Raw genomic sequence first — 24,203 nt, forward strand, 5'->3', positions numbered from 1 at the left:
TAGTAATTTATGCTTTCTGCACAGTCCAGCTTCAGCTTTAACATCTTGCGAAAGTAAAAAGCACCACCCACCTCCCCTTGTTTTTGGGCCACAGTTTTGGAAATGCATACAGACTAGTTCCCTGTGCTGCAAAAAACTAACTGCCTAACTGACACTGCTGAAATGATGGAATAGTGCAATCTTCTGGCGCCTTAAAGGAGCAGGGTCCAATTTTGCTATGGTATGTGTATTGTCTTTCATTAGTACACCATTTTGTGATTTTTCATTTCATGCTGCATATGCTGTTTTAAGCAAATGTGTTTTCTGGTACTTTTAAGAAGTAAGTGAATGTGAATGTTGCCTTTTTGGACATGTTTCACATGTATTTTATTTGATTGAAAAACATTACATTTCCAAAATGAATTGTGTTCTGGAATCTCACACATAGGCAGAGATAGTCACCTTTTTATCAATTCACATGAATTCACCCATGATTTAGAATTCTAATTACAAGTAGGTTTTTCTTACTTTAAATGAGTACAGATGCATCAAACCATATCTAGCGCTTATGACCTCAGAGGAGGTCTTAGATCCAAGACCTCTTTCCCCCTGTTACCAGTTATTCATAGCAGTAACTCTGGAGCCATGGACCATACTTTTTTTAATACCGGGGTCAGCTCGAAGAATTTTTGCATGAGACAAAATTTCAGACATGAATGTTAATGTAAATAATTTAAATAGCAGGTATCTTGAAACCCTGCATGGATCCAGCAGCCTTTATGGACTAACATTAGACAGCTTGGTTTAAATCATTGTCTCCAGAATTAAAAAAAGTAATTTACTGTTTTTGTGTTTTTGAATTTGTTCCGTCCCATAGATCTTCCCTCATTTGGACGAGTCCGAGAATCATTACCTGTGAAATATCAGTTACAAAATAAGACTGGTTTTGTACAAGATATCGAAATTGCTGTTGAGCCGAGTGATGCCTTCATGTTTTCAGGTTTGAAGCAGGTAAATTGTTTTAGCAGACCCATATTTAAAAGCAGTTTAATCCAAATTCAGTCTTTTGAGATCCACAGCAACTGTTAACATATCTTTTATTCTTGTTGGCATGACCTAAATGTGTGTCTCATTAATATTATTAGGTCTGCAGCCTGGCAGCATCCTGAATTATTCCATGAATTTACTTTTGCTTTACATATTTACTTGTAGGTGTGTGATGGCAATTTTTGTGTTAGTACTGTCATTGGCAGAGTTGGCAGAGGCAGTCGTGGGTGGTGCACGCTGGAGTGACCTCTTGACGAAGGCCCGGCACTTATGTCTTTTTACAAATTAAGTACTGTTTAGACCACCCCCCCTTCTGTGCTGATTATTGAGTCTCATAGTCATAAGTTATTGTTTGTTTTATTCACTTCTATTGTTGATAGCAAGTAGTTGAATGACAAATTCTTATCCTGACACAATCTTGGTGAGTACAGGAACTGTACACATATGACACGTTTCAAAACAGGCCTGAAGGCCATGAGCTTTCTCATGGCTAAATAGTTACAAAAGTACACAGTAAAAAAGTTAACATGAAATATTATCTGTAGTGTAAAGTTAGATGAGGGGATGCCCCTGTGCAATTCAGTCACCTCCTCGATGTACAACAGTTTTGGGCTGAACAGGGCCCCTTGAGGGTGTGACAGGTATCTGACCTTTTAACCCTTTTGCATGTTACGGCCTAACCAACAAATCTAGAGATGTTTGGAAAAGGGACCCTGGCAGACCAGCTAACACAAAAGAGGAATAAACTTTTTGTGCCCAGATCCATCACATTCACCTCCTGAAACTGAGGCTTGTGGCGAATGGTCTTGCATTATAGGGTTCATTTCTAGAACCTCGACTGTCTGCTTTTTTATTATTTGATAGAACGGTAAGCTCACAAGCAGTAAAGATCTAATTCATAGCTGATTCTCCTTAATCACGGATGAGCTGCCACAGTGTTTCTGTAGATGCAATCCAGGGGTGAGGGTGCAGTCCCAGAACACTCAACTATTTCCTCTTTTCACAGTATTCCTGCAGGAAAAACTAGTGCTTTCATATCAAAAGATATAGATGACAAGGAGCTGTGGCTGTTTAGTGTTTCCAACTCTCATCCTTTCAAGTGCAACTCAGAATCTTCCAGACTCCTGAGAGTGAGGATTCAGTGCAGATGAATAGGTTGCAGCGGGCTGGACAGACTGAGACCGGACTGCACTTTCAACCACACACCAACCCTCACTGTGCCACATCCATCCTTGTCCTGCATACTCCTCAACCCTCGCTCCCTCACTAAATATCCAACTAAAATTTGGCATCTGCTACTAAGAATGCTTACCCGACCTACTCTTCCTGACCCAACGTGGATGACTCCCTTGTCTACCCCTGTCATCGCCGCAGCAACCCATCCCCTGCCCACCACCGTTGGATACAAGATCTCAAGATAACACAGGACAGACACAGATGCTATAATCTCCAAAGAATCCATCCAATGCTCCACTACCTCGGAAAGCACCACCAGCAACTTGGAATACTTGACCTTCAAACTCATCACTGCCATCTATATTCTACACCCTGAGTGGCACCTTTGTCTACCAACCTTCTGAACCATGTGACAACTTTGGCAGCACCATCATGAACATAGTCACCTTCATGATCTTTCACTCCCACTCAAGTGCCTTCGTTCTCCTCTGTGACCTCAATTACCACCTGAAGGTCCTCACTAATCCCAACACGACCAACCTCCTTAACGACTGTCCAACATCAGACTCAACTAGGGCATGGAAGGCTTCACATATGCCACCTAACACCTACTGGACCTTAATTTCAGCATCCTCACAGTAGAATAGCCCACAATGATCACCTGGTCCGACCATACATTCATCAATTTCAGCATACTCATTCCACACCACCTCAAACGCCATCACCAAATCTTCATGACGGAACTGGAAAAAGATCTCGGAAACATCCCGGTCTTCAAAACTCCTACATTACCGGCCTCGACTTATCAACCACCTCTCAAAATCCGTCCTCAAGTTCAGCACCTAGATCACCAGCTACGCAGACTCCCTGGCTCCTCTCAAATGCATGAGAACCAAACCGCAAACAAGCTGGAACACGCAGAGCTCAGGTTCACCAAACACCACTGCAAGTAACTTGAACGCAGATGGAGATAATGTTAAGACGATACTTACAAGAGCATCTACAAATCTACCCTCAGATCCTACCATCAGTAAATTGGAGCTACCACACTCTCTGCGTTCACTGACTGCATCAAAAGCAGCAACAGTAGCAACAAGGATATCTTTGCCATAGTGAAAGGCTTCACCACTCCGACAGCAACTCCACCAGTGTAACTCTCTCTGCATCCAGATGGCCCTATTCTTCAGCCACAAGGCCACCTACTTGTACAACAACATTGAGGTCCATCCTCACCCTTTCATGCTCTCAACCCTCCTGCCCATCTCAACCATCACCCAGAGGGTGGACCAGGTGGTCAGGGTGACCATCACCCACATAAGAAACCACAACGACCATGCAGTCCTTACACTTGTGAGCATCCTTATACCCCAGCCCTTACCATCCCTTCATCAAAGGCCTGGCCCCCTTCAGTACAGCTCTCGCCTGATTCTGAATCACTTAGTCCTCACAGCCACCTACCTGGACTTCTTGAAACATGCCACATTACTCCCCCACTCTAAAGAAACCCTCAGCAGAACGAAAGACATTACCCAATTAGCAGCCAATTTCTCGGCTACCCTAGCCAGCAGGTGCCATGGAAAAAATTATAAACCTCTAGCCAACCACCTCCTTGACACCACTCAATCCAGCTTGTGGCCCAACCACAGTACAAAGACCATCCTAATCGACACCACGGACGAAATCTGGATATTCATGGAAAGAGGTGACACTGCGGCCCTTTCCACAGCCTTCAACACAGACTCCCACTCCATCCTTATCCAACGAGTGCGTGAAGCCGGCATCCATGGACCCACACTTTGCTGAGTTTGCTCTTCCTGACAGGCCTCATTTAGTGGGTCAGTCTGGCCTCCTTTTCCTCAGATGCAATCAAACTCATCTGTTGAGTTCCACAGTGAGCCCCTCTCAGTCCCATTCTTTTAACGACTGCTTGACGCTACTTGCCAGCATCATCTACGCTCATGGAATGAAAATCATATGCTACACTGACGACACCCAGTTCATACCCTCCTCTCCAACAAAGTGCCAAATACCCAGCCCATGTTCTCTGCCTGCATGACCAAAGTCGCCATATGAATGGAAACTAACTGCCTGAAGCTCAACACAGACAAGACAGAGGTACTAATCTTTGTCAAAGACACCTTGCTCTGGGACTCCATCTAGTGGCCTGCCGAACTCAAACTCACACCCCTCCCAGCAACCCACTCGAAGAACCTTGGAATAGTAATCAATAACTAACACTCCATGCCTTGCAGAGTGAACACAGTCTTTGTCTCCTGCTTCCACACACTTAAGATGCCCAAGAAGATCTTCAAATGGCTTCCCATCAAGAATTGCAGAACCAATGCACTCATCACAAGCAGCTGGACTCCGCAACGCACTTGTGGCATGTGCACGTTATGTAGAACTTTCAGTGTAGAGTGAGAACTGTGTATAACCACTGCAGCTGAGAATGTTGATGCTCAAACTTGAGAGAGCAGTTAGCTGGAGTTGAACAGGACGGACCTCTGGTGGATAGGTCTTTGGAGAATCTTACTTAATAAAGGACAAGTTCATTTACATTGGACCCCAACATCTTAATCAGTTCAACGTGTAGTTTAATGGTGGTTCATGCGACAGCCTGAATACGGAATCTGCAAGGTGGCGCATTTTCTAAATTTTCAGCATTGAGTTGCTAGTGTAGTCTGTGCCCTGTACCCCCAGTGAGTTACACATTGAATGTGCGGTGCTGTTTTAACTGAAATCCCAGCGCGAGCTGATCTCGAATTCGCTTGGCGAGAGCAGAAGCAACTATAACTTACTTTGTCTTGTGTTCCGCCTCGCGCCTGCAGAGTGAGTTGCGGACAATGAGGTTTTTCTGAATACGCAGTGGCGGCATACATCGCAGCACCCATCTTGAATTAGGCTGGAACGCGCAGTGATGTGCACACTTCTCACCTTTCACGTTGAGGGGCAAAGTTCTTCCTAGAGCCCTTTGAGAGCTTGATGTATGCGGTGGCACTCCAACACTGATGCTCACAGCTTATTTAAGTGCAGGTCAATGTTTTGCAGTGCTCGTATCGTCGTTGAAACGCTGGTGTGCACAGCTTGTTTGTCCATAGTTTACTGGTGCACGCATTTCCACTCTGATGTTTACAACTATATGAAGTATACGTGCATAGCATTTTACAATGCTGATATGCACAGCTCGTTATCCCATTGGTGCATGCCATAACACCGACGTGCACAGCTATGTATACCATAAAAGGTACATTTATTCACTGTCCTTATCTTGACTAATTTGAATTAATACTTATCAATTTAATCAGTTTCACTAGTAATAGTGTATTTTAATTGGCTGTTGCAATGCAGAAAGTTACTGCTCCTCCATTTTTTCTTCCTTCCCCTGGTGAGCCTATATTATCTTGGCAAAAGTGGAAAAAGGCTTTCATGCATTATGCCAGATTGTGTGGCATGTCCCTAAATTCGGAGAGAAAAATCTCTTTAATAATGCAATATCTAGGGGCGGAAGGTCAAGAGGTGATTCAAAGCTTGCTTGATTTACCAACAGTGGAAGCCAATAATCTCAATAATAATGGAATATGTATGAAAAGGCTTGATTTGGAATATTTGCCTAAATTGAGTTTAGTTTTCGATCGTTACTACAGAAGGAGGATGAGGCAGGATGGAGAATCAGTAGACTCATACGCAGGAAACTGGCATCGAACTGTAACTTTGGCTGTACGTTGGATGAAAGACTATGTGATCAATTCATGTTAGGTTGTGTTTTGAATAAAACGAGGAAAGCATTATGGTAGAAGGATATTCCCACTCTTACTGAGGTGATAACCACGGCAAAGCAGTGGCGGCCGGCTTAGCTCGCTGGTGTTGAGGCGGGTGTGGGGAGAGGGCGCGTGGGGGGTGGGTGCAAACCCGTTCCTAGCTGCCAGGTCCCCCGTCTCTGCTCCTGCTCTCCTCGTCGTACTCTAGGAACAGGAAGCACAGCCAGGCTGTGAGCATTCCCAAGCATGTGTGGAGGTTATCTGGAACCATAAAGGGGGCGATGAGAAAAAGGACTCTGTGCAGGTTGTGAAATTGATGATTTCTGCTGAAGGGATTCGCCCTAACGGAAGTCTAGTCAAGGTTATCAACAGCATCCCAACTCCAAATAAGAATTGGCAAAGTTCTTAGGAACTGCTGAATTTTACAGTAACTGTATTCCAGATTTTCCAGAAGGTTGCAATAGTATGCAAAAGTTATTAAAGAAAGGTGTGGAATTTGAATGGTCTGAGGAATGTGAGAAAGAATTTGTGCAGATAAGAAAGGGATTGTTCAGTGCTGCAAGGTTGAGTAGTTTCCAGCCCGGTGCAGATGCTAGTGAAAAGGGACTAGGTGCAGTTCTTGAACAAATTGTTGGGAGTAAGTTGAATACAATTTTGTTCCTATCTGAATCATTACGTTGATAGGAACTGAATTATTCGGTAATTGAAAAGGAGGCTTTGGCTGTTTTGTGGGGTGGTGTTTTTTAAATTAAAACTGATCACAAACCATTGGTTGAGGTTTTTGCAATAACGGTATTGATGCTATATCCATTCGAATAAGAAGCTAGGTGGTAGCTTTACAGGAATATGAGTTCATAGTTTCATATGTACGTGGTGTGATGAACATAACTGCTGACGGTTGTTCAAGATTATGTGTGAATGAGATTGGTGAGGAAGGTGATTGTGGCATGGATGATGAAGAGAAAGGTGCTAAATGTAGAACTGACGATGACAGAATTATACATGGATGGCTGTAAAGAGCTCCAAGGTTGGATTGGGTGAAAATAAAAAACCAAGGAAGGTTGGTTTGTTAGATAAGTTTAGTCCGCTCATAAGAGTTACCAAGCTCTTTCGTAATGAATGCTGTGAAGACAAAGGATCATCGCATTTGGATCCTTGTTCGGGTTGCGTTATGGAAGAAAGCTTCTTGTGTGGACTCCGGTAAGAATGGTGTTGTTTCTGGTAAAAGCTCCAAAGAGTTGCTAGATAGGCCAGCTGCCAAAAATAGAGTGCAAGTACAATTGAAGATAAAAGTGATATTTTTTTTGTTGTCTAAAAGGAAGAGTTGGTGTGTGTGTGTGTGTGTGTGTGTGTGTGTGTGTGTGTGTAAGAGTCCTGCTCATTTACAAGATCTTGTGTAAATTCTTATACCTCTTTTACAATTTGTTATGAAGGAATGTATATATTAATCTGCTCTTTTAGGAATATGTATTAATTGCTTGTTACCTCATTATTTGCTATTGTGGGGGAGGTATGTGGCATGTGCACGCTATGTAAAACTTTCAGTATAGAATGAGAACTGTGTATCACCACTCCAGCTAAGAATGTTGATGCTCAAACTTGAGAGAGAGGCTAGCTAGAGTGGAACAGGACAGACCACTGGTGGATGGGGTCTCTGGAGAATCTTACTTAATAAAGGACGAGTTCATCTAAGACTTTGGGTGGTCTATCCATTTTACAGTACTCTATGCTCTATGCTCAACTGACCAGAAGACTCCGAACTATTTAAAACTCAGCAGCCAGGCTCACCCTCAACCTCCCGCCCCACACTCGTATCTCCCTGCACCTCAAAGAGCTCCACTTTCTCCCAATCCACAAACGAGCAATCTTCAAATTTCTCATCTACACACACAAAGCCTTATACAACATTGGACCCAAGTACATAAAAAAAATTAAAACTTCCACAAACCTACCAGAAAACTCGGCCCAATTGGTCTCCTACTCTCACAAAGCCCCTGCGCACGCAGAACCAGATCTGCAGTTGTGCATTCTCCTAATGCCTAGAACTATCTCAAAGCTGCCTCCTCAGTTCTTAAAATTCCACAAGAAACTGAAGACCTGGCTCTTCACCTAGCCCCACCCCTGGCCTGGCCAATACAGCTTCAGCACTAGGATACCCTACCGAATCGAGTAGCACATTTCACAAATGCACATAACATAACTAAATTTAACATAATGTATCTAAACATAACTAAAGTAATAACGATACTAATCATAACAAAACCAATCATAACAAAACTAAACATAACTCAGCTAAACTTAGCAAAACATGACCAGACGTAACTAAACATAACATAAATATTACACAAACACATTTCCTAGTACAGAATCTCTAGATTCAAGTAAAATGATTGTCAATGTGAATATGCTACACATTTGGAAATGGCCTGGAAGTTACACTTCCCTCACCTATCTGCTTCTCACAAGTAGGATGAGCATTCTGTGACTTCTGTGGTCGTTTACAATGCAGGATGCTTAATTAAAATACTACAGATGTCAAGTGAGGCTCAGAAAAAACAATGAAGCTATAGGCATTTGGAAACACGTGTTGGCCAGAATCTGTCTGCTAGTAATATGAATAAAGGGCGTTTTTTAAATCTATATTCGTTTTATGCTCCTTGCTTTTTCTTTGATTGTGATAAATTGTGGCAAACTAACTCTGAACCTTTGCTGCCTTTAAGGAAGGTATTAGGGATGTCGTTTTTGTAATCTTGAGTACTTGTTTTTGTTTCATCTCATGAGCCTTAAAGTTCCCCTTCCTGCCTCTGATATTTATTCTTTTATGTTTGAGTCCTGAATTATTCATTGGTTGTTCAGTCTACGTATGTTTTTTTCCAAGACTTCTTCTACTCAATCCTATGAGTGTAAAGGCCATTGCTTATTTTAGTTGGTTTATAGACTTAACAGTTAGACACTCATCATAACACAAATATCTCATTCAAGCCAAGATACCAAAAAGCAGTTCTATTTAACAATATAGTGATTAACCCCTTGGCTGCTAAACCTTTTCCCCAAAGAATGCTAAGCCCTTTTCTGGCTGTTTGGATCAGTTCACACCTAGGCCTCCATAACTTTGTTTCCACATAAAGTATCCATGCCAAATCTGCGTCCTTTTTTCCAACATCTGGGGGATTCCAAAGGTACCTGGTGTTTGATGATACCCTGGATGGGACCAGGAAAATAGCCGAAATATAGCTACATTTTGGTTTGTTTTGGGGGGTAAAGCAGCAGAATAGGAAAAAAAGTCCTAAAATGGCATCAACAAAAAAAAGGTTTGCTGTGTTATTTGCTGTGCTAAAGTCACACTTTTACTGGCTTTCAGGAGTATGCTGAGCTGAATTAAAAACTATAGATGTTTTAAAAGTAGACAGAAATCGGAGTTCAGCAAGGGGTCATTTCTATAGATCCCTCAAGGTTTTCCGAAAGAAACTACATGTTGAAATAAACAAAATATTAAAAATGAGTGTCAAGAAATGGTCATTTGTGAAAACCTTTTAATTTGTAACTTCTTGGCACAATGGCCGGGTTCCAAAAGCAACATCCCTTTATGTCCTCTGGACCCTTCTGGTTGCAGAGATATGTAGGGTTTGTAGGTTTTCTAAGAACCCGAGGTACACAGAATTAACAACTGAACTGCACCTTGACTGAAAAATGGGTATCAAGGACACCTTGGTATTTCTGAAATAGACACCAGATAGGAGATTAGGAGCAGTTTTATTTGTGAATACCTATATTAGCATGTGATTCAGAGGGCGTTTTTAAAAATAACTTCTTTTGTACACACCGGCTTACATTTGGACAGCACAAATTCACATTCCCTCATGTCTCCCGTTAATAGTTGTACCTCGCATGTGTAGGTAGACCTAGTGCATACAATCGGAAAGGGCTCAAAACACAATATGGACACAACACATTTTTCACTGAAAACTTACCATTTTTTTTGCAAAGTGGCTAGCTGTGGATTTTGGGCCCTAGGTCAGCAGTCACCTAGGGAAACCTAGAAAACGTACACATTTTTGAAAATTAGACACCTAGGGGAATCCAGGGTGGGGTGGCTTGTGGTGCTCCCACCATCCCACCAGGTTTTCTTATCCAAAATCCATTGCAAACCTTATATTTTGACTAAAAACGCACATTATCCTCACATTTCTGTGAGGAAGACTTCTGCAATATGTGGGGAGGCACAAGTGTCCTACCACTCGGCATTCCCCCCAAGTCTCCTAATAAAAAATGGTACCACACTTGTGTGGGTAGAGTAAGTGCCCACAGCAGGAAAGGGCCCAAAACGCAACATGGACACTGAAAACTTTCCCTTTTTTTGCAATGTGGCTAGCTGTGGATTCTGGGCCCTAGCTCAGTCAGTACCTAGAAGAACCTAGCAAACCGTCACTTTAAAACGATACATCCACGGGAATCTTGGGTTGACTTGTGTGGCTCCCACCAGGTTTTCCTACCCAGAAACGTTTGCAAACTACAAAGTCTGACTAAAAATACACATTTTCTTCACATTTCTGTAAGAAGAAGTTCTGCAGTTGTGGGGTGCCACACATTTCCTACCCCTCAGCATTCCCCCATGTCTCCTGATAAAAATGGTACCTCACTTGTGTGGGTAGGCCCAGTGGAACGCTCCCAACATACAATGTGGAGACATCAATGTTTCCTGTTGCAAAAATGATTTGATTTGGCAATGGGGTTAGCAGCATTTGTTTGGCAGGGTCTGACGGCCACCCAGGGAAACCTACCAAGCCTAGACATTTCTGAATAATAGACACCGAAGGGGAGTGAAGGGTAGTGTGCCTTACGTGGCTCCCACAAAGTGTTTTCTTACCCACAATGCCCTGCAAACCTCAAACATAGCCTAATATTGCACATTTTCCTTGCATTTCTGTGATGTAAACTTCAAGAATCAACTAATCAACCCAGGAATCAGCAGATCAAACCAAGGTCAATGTGTGTCCCTTTGCAAGAACTCCCATTGCGCTTTGTTTGACCTGTTCCTGTCGCGGGACTAGGCCCAGCCGCACAAGTGAGGCAGCATTTATATTGGGACAGATGAGGGAATGCTGGGTGGTAGTAATTGTGTGGTTTCCATCTGATTCTGGAAGAATGCATCACAGAAATGATAGGAACATTCGCGATTCTAGGCAACTTTTGAGGTTTGCAGGGCATTTTGGGTAGGAAAACTTTGTTAGATCCAGGAGAAGCACGCCACCCTGTACTCCCCTATGTGTATAGTTTTCAGAAATGCCTTGGTTGGTAGGCCTTCGTGGCTGGTCACTGAGCTCAAGCCCATAAACTTCAACTACCCCTTTTGTTGCTGTTGTCACATTGTGTCTTGGACCCCACCACTGGGTTTGCAGAAAATGTATGGCTCACTTCAGATTCCAGTACATTGAGTCAGAGAAATATGAAGAAAAGGTGTGTTTTAGCCTATGTTTGAGGATTGGAAGGGCTTCTGAGTAGGATAACCTTGTGGAATCCACACGAGAGACACCACCCTGGAGTCCCCCTGGTGTTTAGTAACGAAAACATCAGGGATTGGTAGATTGTACCTAGATAAAATGAACAACCTGACAATGAAAGACAGAAAAGACATATTACTGCACAATCATCTACTACTCACGCACACACACATACTAGTTGTATTTCGCATGAGGGTGAGTGAAAAGTTAAAAATGTAAATTTTTTAAACAAAAGATTTCACAAAAATTAAAACTGAGAAATCACTGTCTGTTGTGACTCTCAGTTCATGAGATGTAAGGCCACGACAAGGCAACAACCGTTTTACAAGCCATTCACACACCTTTAATGTGTCTTAGACACACAAAGCCATTCACGCCACAGCCACAGACCCAGCACATAACGCTTACATCATCAAACGGTGCCATTCAAGGGCCCATCACATTCATATACACACAGGACTGATACAGCAATCACATTGCCTGGCAGCTGGTTCTGCCTCCCCATGGGCAGATAGGCCTACAAAAAAAATCTGATATTCTGAAAGCTGGGAACTGAAAACAAAGGACTTGTGTGGGCAATACGGGGAATTGCCCCTTGCCAAAGCGTCTGTTTCCCCAATATCTATAAATACAAAATACGTGGTGTTAAGTGGTTTTCGGCTCACTTTGGGGACAGATTGGCCATAAAAATGGCTGATATGCCCGGGAGGGGAGGGGTACAGACGCACCAAAAGATGTCCAAATAATTTTTGGAAGCAATCCTTGCCCAAGGTGCTGCTTCCACACATACATAAATAAAACGAATCCCTGGTGCCTAGTGGTTTGCCACCACTGTTTGGGGAGATCAGCCAAAGAAATCCCCCTCCCAGTCCTCGCCTCACATGCTGGAAGCAAATGGCTTTGAGGCATCCCCAGCACCTATTGATGAGATCAGATAGCGGTGCGCATGCTTGCGTCATAAGATTGCCGTATGCGGGTTTAGGGGTGGCAGCAGTAGTGCTTCAGCTCCATTCCTGGTGGGGACATGTGGCGGTGAATACCAACACTTCCCAATCACCAGATATCTGCTTTATCACAGAATCCTGGTTGCATGAATATTCCACCACAGATCTGTAGTTGCCTTTCCACCCCAATATAAAATAACCAGGGTAGACAGAAGTGGCAAAAGGGGAGGAGGTCTGTTAATTTGCCACAACTCCCAAAATTACTATCTGAAAGAAACATGTTAGTTAGATTCCTTACCTTAGAATACCCCCAAGTGTCAGGCTGGATCCGGAAAGATTTTTTCGTCAGCAGTACCCCTGCGCGTCGGTAGGCGTCGTCTGCGGCTCCGCGTCAGTCGTCTGCGTCCTAATCGCCGGGATGACGTCGCTGGAGTACTTAGACGCCGCCCTCGTGCGCTGACGTCAGTTCTTCTTTTTTCTGCACTAGCAAGCGCAGATCCGGGAAGAGCATACCCTTAGTCATTTTTTTACAAACTTTTTAGACATTTTGTCCATCTTTTTCGAGTCGACTTCGACTCCTAGTGTCAGTAGGTATGCCCGGGTTCAAGTCGTGTGACGCCTGTCACGACTGATGTCAGTTACCGACCCCCACCGTAAGGGTCTCTACTGTCTTGGGGCCGACCACGATGACAAGCCGTGCCCCTACTGCCGGGCCTTGACGTCGACAGCTAGGGGGGAGCCGTCCCGCAAGCTCCTCGCCGCTCAAGGTCCCGGTCAAGGAGGAAGTCGAGGGACCGGTCACGGAGCCACAGTCATCACCGTTAGTCGGGATCCAAGTCCTCGCACTCAGGTAAGTCGGGGTATGGCAAAAAGAAGTCAAAGAGGCGACATCGCTCTTCTGACTGCCCTTGCCGGTCGCCCGACTCTGCCGAGGGTTCGGAGGGCACCACCCACGCAGCTCCACCGGAGCAGCAGGACTCTCATCCTGTCCCACACCCTCCGGTCCTTGGACTTCATGCGACTGGGCGAGATTCGAGACTTCCTCGTGGCCATGAGGACTCTCTTCCCGCCGTCGAGGCCTGCCGGCGCGCCTCTGGGGTCCGACTGGGGGTCCTAGCGGGGGCGGCTTCGGCCCCGGAGCCGTCGTCGACTACGGTCCAGACGCCGCAGGCCCCATGGGATCCAGGCCTGGATCCCGGTTGACGCCTGTTGACCTCACGACTCCTCTGCTGGCGCCGACCCCCATGGTGCTGCTCGCGGCGCCGTCCTCGGACGACGCCGTCCCTGGTTTCAACCCCGGTCCAGGTCTGGCGTCGGAGCGGCCCGTTTCCGGCGTCGATGGGTGAGCCCTTTGCCTATGATCCGGCTCCTTTAATTATTGCCTGTTTATCAGGACACGGATGAAGGGGAGGACTGGAAGGGGTCTGAGGACCCTCTGGCACAGCAGTGCTAGTTAAGTCAGGATTGGGCAGATGAGCTGGGGGAGGCCAGTGGTCAAGACACTTCGCCTGACACTGGTTTTGATCTCTCCTCCTTCCGTGGCTACGGAGGAGGGTGCTACTTATGCTGTGGTGCTGCGCAAGAAGGCCAAGGCCTTGCTCCTTGTGCCCCCTCCAGCAGCCATGAGGACTAACCTCCTCACATTGAAGAAACTCAAATCTTCATTCTCAGGGGTCTCACTAATAGAAAGAAGAACTTGACACAGAAGCTGGAATATAAAAGGAACATTTTTATTAAACTCGAATGAGTGAGGCTACGTCACACAGAAGCCTTAGCAACTGAATGAGGCAGTCTGAGGAGTACAGAAAACAGAGGCCTTATATATGCTTAGGGTTACAAACTCAGCATAAAAGTAAGGGGCATACCTAGCTTTTGCAAGCATGCAAAATGCCTAACATGGACATGCAAGATCTGCCAAATATTAGCCAATAGGAAAACATTCAAAACAAGGCATCTAGAACATCTCATAAGAAAAATCGTATACTACAGATTATCAGGGACATGTAGATACCTCCCTTTTAATAACTGTGCATCAGGTGCACTATGCAACACACAAGATAATGATCAAATGTGGAAACAAAAGACAAGAACTAGAGAGTCCTGGTATTTCCATGATTTATAACACATCTGATCTCACCAAAAATTAAAGAAGCAGGAACAAAAGGGTAAAAAACCAAATTAAAATAGTCATTGAAAATTTGTCATGTTCAAAAAAAATATCTCCTATTGAAGTGGAAAGCTTGTCTTACTATAGTATTGAGTCAGTTAACCAGTCCATCACTACCCTGACAGTCAGACTGGAAAACATTGAAGTAGGCCTAAAGAAAATTCTTAAAAACCAGTCTGGTCATACAAAAGGGAATTATACATAATGTAGGGGTTCCGGTACATTACTGCAGTCTGGAAGTGTGGGCCTGAACAATACACCAATAATAATAAATGGGCTGACTGGTGAAAGGAATATGGAAAAGAGAAATGGAACTAGGACACAGCTAAAATCCCCAATAACTAGGCATGATGCGACATCGGTCAGGGGAGAAGCGACAAAAGAAAAATCTATAGGAAGAACAAGAAATTACTTGGGTGATAGTCAAGCATGTGACACAATACCAAGAGTATGGGTGATACACAAAAGTCAAAATAGTTCACAAATGTTAGCTCTACCGCTGGCCGCTAAACCATATACGGTAACCTCAGCTAATGTTCCAGTTCCTTCTTCAGGGAAAAATGAAACCTGTTTCTTTTATGGTACAAAGCCATACACTACTTAGAAAGCAGAACAAAACTGACTAATGTAATATAGAAATTAGGTCACCATGTACAAGAGTCACAGATCTTTAATTTATCCTTACGCCCAATCAGGATACATAAATCTATGGCTGCCTGTTCCTTAAGGGAAGGGGGCAGTAACGTGACTAACGGCAGGTGACACACTTTGATCCTGTAAATCTCTTTTATTTTTCTTGAATACTATTTATAGCCAAATTGACATACACTGGTGAAGTGTTGTCTGTGTCGTGCACAGTATGAAAATATCATATCTGTGAAATTTAGCAAATTAACCCAACTGTTGTGCAGCGATATGCATCGTCATGAAGATCCCGCCACAACACAGGGGAACTTGTAATAGTATCAGAAGCAACAACATAAAACAAAAACATGCATAGAATAAAAAAAACGCACATGTCAAGCCATCAGATATGCTTGCTGTGTATCAAGCACAAAAAGCATAGACAAAACAATAGCATATGTGAATGAGCGGTGATGCACAACACCATGTCATGTACTTTATGCACTGTGAACCTGCAGCCCAAAACCCAATATTCGGGCCTGCTTAATTTGTCAGGTTTAAAATCCTTACCCTCCTTTTGACAGTAGATCACCAGACAGTGGAAATCGGCTGTCAAATACAACCTACTGTGTCTCTTCTGACATACAGGACCAGCAAGAACAATTCATGATAGGACCAAATACACAAACATAAAAAACACATGAACATTTCTTTCCAAAGGAGTTACGCAAAAACACATCTCGTTTCAACCAACCAAACTCACGTATCTTGTCAGCCTTAAAATCACCCAGAACAATCCATGAATGATCTGTGGGCAGAAGCAAAAAAAAAAAAAATACACACACAAAAGAATGACATTTCTCATAACAAACAAATATCAATTATAACTTTTAATCAGAAGACAAAACATGATACACATTAACAAACACAAAAATACATTTCCATTACTTAACTGGTACCATCTTGTCAGTCAGCTTGCAACATTAAGCCACCTTAATTTTAACTTTCTAAAAGTAAAATTGTTTCACTGACACCATGTTAATTTAGCACCACAATTTCCACTGTGAAAAATAATTCTTAATTGGCAAATCGTTCTCACTTAGGTATATAGCCTTCAAAATTTTAGTAAAGGGCTTCGTCTTATTTTCTGTCTAAGACTTGATGCAATACTTCGTTTTCTGTCAAATAAAAGCAACTAGCAGACATTATTTTTTTCAGAGCAGAGATACAAATGTATCAGTTCTGCAGAGCCTTTAGCCTTTTTTCATATTTTCCCTTTGAAATTAAGTTCTTTAATTTTATTGATGTTCTTATGGGGAAACCAGAACCCCCCCCCCCCTTTTAGAGGCCCGTTTAGCAAGGTCATTCTGCACTTCACAGAGACAAGGCCCTAATTTAAAAGGTCACAGATGTCAATATGACTGCCTCCTTCCATTGTTTACAGGGAAACTAAAGATAGCACCTCAGTGCGACTTGAGCCAGCCTCTGCAGCTCTCCTAGCCCCCAGATTCTGTTCACTCTGAGGCTGTCAAAGACAAAAGGCCTTCCTAATTCCTCCTAACCTGCAATATTTCACTCTATTTTGAAAAATAATTTCTCCTTTTTAGGCGCTAAAAAACTATCTCTATTCCCAGATTATTAAACAACATTTACTGTGAATAATTCACAGAACCTAATAACACACCTACCAGTTTTTAGAACAAATGCTTGTTGCAATGGTACTCATTTCATCAACCTTAAATGGATCTCACTGGGCCATTTAAAAACAAACCCCAAATGGGGACAACCTGCAAATTTGTATTATACCTAAATGTATGCATTTACTGAAGCCTAAAGCACTTTAAAGCTATTATAAATGGCAAGAATGCTGTTTTAAATGGTCTATTTTACCCAAATTCGACTTTGATATTAGGGGCACTTAAAAATAAATATCCTATAATTGTGTTACATATTAATCATCCTAAGAATGGTCTTTACAAATTGCAAAGATTGGATATTAGCCATATCCCATGTAAATCCTTAGAAAAATGAGTTTTTTACGCCTGCGCTAAGTAAAATTCCATATTCTAATGTCCTCATTATGCAGGACTGCACAACTCAAATTAAATTATAATGCTAGGAGGCACAGTATGAGCATTAAGCTTCATGAATAGTAAAAAACTAATTTTGTAGCACTTATTTTTAATAAGTATTTTTCATAATTAATAATTATTTTTAATAAACGCAATCATTTTTGATAATTCCACATATAAAAGCAAGCTGCATCTCTTGCCTATCATTTTTAGACACATTCATTTATAAGCCTAAGCACAGAAGCCTAACTTAAAACATGACAAAATTCGGCGCCACATTTTTTCTTTCTAAAAAGGAAAATGTTTATTTAGCAACAGACCCAAGAATATGCTTACAAAAATGCTTAAATAGAGGAAACCCTTAATTGAAATGCCTTCCTGTAATACAAAATAATGAACCTTAGTTTTGGAACCTTTTGAAAACAACATTCTGAAATGCAAAGATTCACCCGTGTTTAACTGAGGGCAAAGACCTGGCTGAGTAAATACTCCTATTTATTTAGCTTAACTGAGGGCAAAGTCCTGGCTGAGTAAATACTCCTATTTATTTAGCTTGTCTCTCAGCATTATAACATGAGCACGGTGGCAGTCTTTTTCAAACGAAGACACATCAATGCACGTTCTATAATATGCGTCAGAGTTCAGCAAAAATGTACTTCAGCTGAAGCGTTTGCCTGGAAATTTCTAATACAATGTATGTAAGTAAAAAATGCTATAAGTTTGATTTTCTACAAAAACACACCATTCGTTTTTGGGGGCCTTTTTACTCCTAGTGAATGTGAATGTTTAATTTTATTTTTTTTAAGCATTTAGAAATTTTGCTTAATAGACTGAAAACATTAAAAAACACAAACACACATTTGAGCTCATTTCAGACATAAACAGAAAGGGGTCAAAACACTCAGGACACAAAATACGACGGGCTTTATCCATGCATTTCATGAATAGCGCCATCGCTATTCACTTACAGAAGTTGTACCAATGGGAAAACCACATAGACATTTAAAAACACATTTAACCCACAAATCAATACTCAGGACAGAAACAAAGGACAGTTCACAGACTGTTCTTGAACCAAACCATTTGCAAATACTAGTTGTAAGTCATATTTACAAGAAACTCTTCTCAATAGTGTTCCAAAAGACTGCAAAAACAGCCCAACAGACTGATGTATGTCCAAGAAGCGAAAATACACTCAATTCACTAGCTTTGGCTAGCAGAACACCAAAAAAAATCGTTCTGCATATCTTCATTCATAAAATTGCGCAGAACAAAGGATCCTTGTTTTGTATTATGTCATATTTTAATTCCCTGGGGATACAAAATCACCAAGGAAGAAATATGTTTTTAAATCTAAACCTATTTAGATATTCCCTCTAGGGGAGCCGGCTAATTTACTTCACATCACACTATGGTACCTTTCAAAAAAGCAACACATTCTTCGATGTGCGCTTGAAAACAGGCATGCCAAAAATATTTGCAGAATATGCAAATATTATAATCAAAGTAGTGCTTAAGGTACTTTTCGTACGTGCACCATTCAACAAAACCAAATAGAGAAACATCTCCTCATTACCGGCCTACACAAATTGCAATTTGCATATCCAAAATCCAAAACATATCTAAAGTTGTCCAACACAAATTCCAAAATTCCAAAGCTACAGTAAGCGTTACTAAACTACCTTACTGTTACTAATCAAAAGGTTATCCAAATTCTAACTGTCAAGTTCTACATGACCTAACGGTCTTTTTTTAGAATACTCACGCCAAAAAGTATCTCAGTCACGAGTGACATCATATGGAGGATCAAAATCAGGAAGATCAGAAATATACTGGGCTGCAGAGACAAAGAATCTCCAGAATCTCTGTGCACAGAGTACCTTCTTAGTAGAATCCTATTCTGTCCTCCTCAGTAGATTTCAGTCTCCTGACAAGATCACTCCCACAGATAGTCACTTCTCTGATGAAGCCCACGTTGGCCGCGCCAATTGAAGAAACTCAAATCTTCATTCTCAGGGGGTCTCACTAATAGAAAGAAGAACTTGACACAGAAGCTGGAATATAAAAGGAACATTTTTATTAACTCAAATGAGTGAGGCTACGTCACACAGAAGCCTTAGCAACTGAATGAGGCAGCCTGAGGGGTACAGAAAACAGAGGCCTTATATATGCTTAGGGTTACAAACATGGCATAAAAGTAAGGGGCAGTCCTAGCTTTTGCAGGCATGCAAAATGCCTAACATGGACATGCAAGATCTGCCAAATATTAGCCAATAGGAAAACATTCAAAACAAGGCATCATGTAACCAGAACATCCCCCTTGAGTCGTGTCTTTGCCCGATCCCATAAGTCAATCAATGACAGCACCTGTAGGTCAATCAGTAATGGTAGAACATGTCTGTGTGCTTCAAAGGAAAGGTTGTGAAATAGGAAAACACAGGGAGGGAATAGCGAAGGCCAAAAGATAAGATACGGCACGAAAAGAATACTAAAGGCTAACAGATAGTTGATACAGGGATTAGGTGGTCCAGACAAGAATTAGTTTAGGCCGGCTGGTGTCTGAGGTGGGTTTCAAGACAAGGACGGAGGGGGTTTTCAACACGTTGCAGTCCAAAAGGGCAGAGACATTTTGTGAATCATGCAGCCTGTGTAAAGGCAACACAAAATGGAGTTGAATGTAAAATGGAGTCAAAATTAAAGAACCTCAACCAAGGTGTTTCAACCTCCGGTAAGCTCTTCGGACCCCCTGCCGCAGTTTAATGAGGCCCTCACCGATGTTCTGATGGGCACTTGGTCCAAACCCACCACAGACTCTCCTGTGGATCGGAACGTGGCCCAGCGCCAGCTCCGGGCGACCCCTGCTTTCTGCCCGTACACCCCACCCGAGAGTCTGGTTATCCAGGCCTCCACGTCCCAAACCACCTTCCCGTCCGCACCTCCGGACCGGGAATTGAAAAGGATGGAACAGTTTGGCAAGAAACTGTTTTTCTCACTCAGTCTTGGGTTGCGGTCCATTAATACCGCATGCCTTTTGGACTGTTACACCCACTCTCTGTGGGATACGGTGGCAAACGTGCTACCCTATTGTCCAGAGGAGGCCAGGACACGGCTCACCCAGGCTCTTGCTGAGGGGCGAGACGCAGTACGGTATTCCATTTGGTGTGAACTTGACACTACGTACTCACTGGGTAGAGCAATTGCAACAACAGTGGCAATTCGTCATCACGCCTGGCTGAGGGCCACAAATTTTTATGGGGATGTCCAGAGCACCCTCCTGGACATGCCCTTTGATGGCTGTCGCCTTTTTGGCAAAAAAGCAGATAGTGCGCTGGAGCGCTTTAAGGACTCCAGGGCTGCGCCAAGTCCGTGGGCCTGTCGGCTCAGTGCAAGCAAACTTCTGCTTTTTGCCCCTTTTGTGGCCAAAGAAGGGGCGCCCCCGCACGTTCGTCCAACCACAGGCCGCAGAACCAGCCTCAACGCGGTCGCCGACGTGGATTCCGCCGTGGCGGAGCAGATGGACAGAGAGCCGGTCAGTCCACATCCGCTCCCGCAGCATCTGCTTCAAAGCCTTCCTAGTATTAGCTTTCAGGGCCATTCCACGCCAGTGGGAGGCAGAGTTCGCCATCACCTTCTCCACTGGCGTACCATCACTTTGGACAGGTGGGTGCTGCAAATCGTCCGAAGGGGCTGCTCCCTCCCGTTCAAGGCGACCCCTCCAGCCATGCCACCGCAGTACTTCCGCATGTCGGGTGATCACTTGCAGCTTCTGCAGGAGGAAGTTACGGCCCTCTTTGCCAAGGGGGCCATCAAGCGCGTTCCTGGGCCAGAAGTAGAACGTGGTTGCTATTCCCACTACTTTCTGGTTCCCAAGAAGGGCAAAGGGGGCCTGCGCCTATCTTGGACCTCAGGAGCGTCAACGGCTTCCTCCGGAAGGAGAAGTTCAAGATGCTGACTTTAGCTTAAGTCCTGGCTGCCCTGGACCCTGGAGACTGGATGGTAGCGTTAGACTTGCAGGACGCATTTTTCCACATCCCCGTCATGCCGGCCCACCGGCGCTACCTGTGGTTCACGTTGGGCCACGCGCACTATCAGTTTACGGTGCTCCCCTTTGGCCTCGCGGTGTTCACGAAAGTGATGGCGGTGGTCGCAGCTCATCTGCACAGATTAGGGGTTCCAGTCTTCCCCTATCTCGACGACTGGTTGTTGAAGGCGGGCTCACCCAAGACAGTAGTCTCCCACCTCCAGACTACGGCCGATCTCCTGCACTGGCTGGGGTTCTCCATCAACTTGCCGAAGTCACACCTGATTCCCTCTCAGAAGTTACTCTTCATCGGAGCGGTTCTGGACTTGGCGCAGTTTCGGGTTAATCCCCCCCGAGCAGCGGGTTCGGGATTTTTAGGCTCTGATTCCAATCTTTCAGCCTTTATCCCGACTTTCGGTCAGGCTGACGCTGCGGCTCCTGGGGCTGATGGCCTCCTGCATCCTGCTGGGACATCATGCCAGGTGGCGGATGCGGGCTCTGCAGTGGGACATGAAGTTCCAGTGGGCACAGCATCAAGGCACCCTGTCCGACCACGTCCAGATCTCAGAGGGCACTGCGAATCATCTGCAGTGGTAGCTCACAAACCGCAATTGGGTCAGTGGCAGATCTCTCTCCCTTCCCCAACCGGAGCATACAGTGGTGACGGATGCGTCCCTCCTGGGTTGGGGGGATCACATGGGAGAGGCGGAGAGCAGAGGCCTCTGGTCTCCGGCAGAGTCCCGGCTCCATATCAACCTTCTGGAGCTTCGGGCGATCCGGCTTGCACTGAAGGCATTCCCTCCCACTGTTCGGGAAGTGTAGTGCAGGTGTTCACGGACAACACCACCTCCATGTGGTACTGCAACAAACAGGGCAGGGTGGGGTCGTGGACCCTTTGTCAGGAGGCGCTGCACCTCTGGACATGGCTGGGACACCAGGGCATCACCCAGGTGGTTCAACCCCTGGCGGGTTCCCTGAACGCCAGCACTGACGAAAACTCAGCCACCGGTGCATGATGGATCACGAATGGCGTCTGAACTCGGACGTGGCGCAAGGTCTCTTTCAGCAGTGGGGAGATCCTTGGTTAGATCTATTCGCCACAGAAGAGAACACGCGATGTCATCAGTTCTGCGCATTGGAATTTCCAAGGCGGCACTCGCTCGGTGACGCTTTTTGTCGCAAGTGGAGTTGCGGTCTGTTGTACGCCTTTCCTCCTATACCACTTCTGCCCAGAGTGCTGCAGAGGTTCCAGCACGACTCTGCCCAAGTCATCCTTTTGGCTCCAGATTGGGCACGAAGATACTGGTAACCCGATCTACTCGGAATGTCAATCGATCCCCCGATTCGTCTGCCTCTTCAGGAGGACCTTCTGTCGCAGCAGCAAGGGACGGTCCTCCACTTGAACCGGTCCAGTCTCCATCTACATGCGTAGAGATTGAGCGGCGACAGTTGAGGCTATTTGACTTGCCTCCTGAAGTCTGTGATGTCATTCTGGCTGCCAGGCGTCCCTCTACAAAAACGGTATACGCCTGCAGGTGGAACAAATTTGTGGCATGGTGCACAGCAAAGGCTGTGGATCCACTCTCTGCCCCTCTTTCAGAGGTTCTCCTCTTTCTTCTTTTTCTTTCTCTTGCTCAGCAGGGCCCTGCACTGGGCACTATCAAAGGCTATCTCTCGGCCATTTCAGCCTTCTTGAGTCTTCCTGATGAGCTTTCTCTTTTCAAGTCGCCTGTTGTAAATAGGTTCTTGAAAGTCATCATGCACATGTTCCCTCCTGTTTCTTTCATGATGCCTCAGTGGGACTTGAACCTAATTCTTACTTATCTGATGTGCACTCCTTTTGAGCCACTTCATAATTGCCCTCTTCGTCCTCTGACTCTCGAAACTGCTTTCCTGGTTGCCATCACCTCTGCCAGAAGAGTGAGTGAGCTCGGGGCTCTTTCATCTAAGCCTCCTTTCCTCTCAGTCCGTCCGGACAAGGTTGTTCTGAGGACTCGTCCTTCTTTTCTGCCCAAGGTTGTTACTGCCTTTCACATCGGCCAGTCCATCACCTTGCCCACCTTCTTTCCGCCTCCGCATCCCTCGAAAGAGGAAGAGAGGCTCCACCGTCTGGACCCAAAACGTACGCTCTCCTTTTACCTCAACCGCACACAACAGTTCCGGGTGGACGGCCAACTCTTTGTTGGCTACGTGGGCGATAAGAAGGGCTGGGTGGTGCACAAGCGGACCATGTCTCGATGGATCGTTTTGTGCATCAAGGTCTGTTATTCCTCAGCTAAAAAGGAGCTTCCTGTGGGGCTGCGAGCCCATTCCACTCTCGTCACGGCGGCTACTGCTGCCCTGGGCCGGGGAGTCCCTTTGCAGGACATTTATCAGGCAGCTACGTGGGTTTGGCTGCACACGTTTGCCAAGCACTACTGCCTGGACAGTCCGGTCCGGAGAGATGGCTTTTTTGGCCGTTCCGTTCTCCAGGACTTCCTGGTGTGATCTTGGTTCGCAGACACACCACCGGGGTTAGTATTGCTGGGGCATCTATTCTAGGGTAAAGAATCTAACTAACGTCTTTCTTTCAGATGAACAAATTACTTACTTTCGGTAAGGATATATCTGTAAGAAATATTAGTTAGTTATATTCCTTACCGCCCCACTCATCCTCCCCGTTCTGCGAACCGATATCTAGGGTTAAGATATCTCCGTTTGAGGGCCCTAGTTCCATGGCACCAGTGTCGGTTTCTTGCATGGCTCTGCGTTCATGGTGCGGAAAGCTATGTACAGAACTGATGTCCGCGCTCAAGGGCGGCACCTTAGTACTCAGACGACGTCCTTCTGACGATCACGACGACGGACGCGGAGCTGCAGACGACGCCTACCGGCGCGCAGGGGTACTGTTGACGAAAACTTATTGGGTCCAGTC

General features: G+C 44.7%; 1 protein-coding gene across 2 annotated transcripts in view; it reads left to right on the top strand.

Annotated features, from left to right (window-relative positions):
- Positions 1-24,203, top strand: part of TRAPPC11 (trafficking protein particle complex subunit 11) — a 461,933-nt gene that overhangs the window by 426,914 nt on the left and 10,816 nt on the right. For both annotated transcript variants that reach the window (XM_086962470.1, XM_086962471.1), the window contains exon 28: positions 857-990. In XM_086962470.1, the coding sequence (XP_086818596.1) occupies positions 857-990 (134 nt within the window). The remainder of the gene's footprint in view (positions 1-856; positions 991-24,203) is intronic.

This window comes from Lissotriton vulgaris, chromosome 3_1 (genome assembly GCF_964263255.1).
Source record: "Lissotriton vulgaris chromosome 3_1, aLisVul1.2, whole genome shotgun sequence".
Classification (NCBI taxonomy): Eukaryota; Metazoa; Chordata; class Amphibia; order Caudata; family Salamandridae; genus Lissotriton; species Lissotriton vulgaris.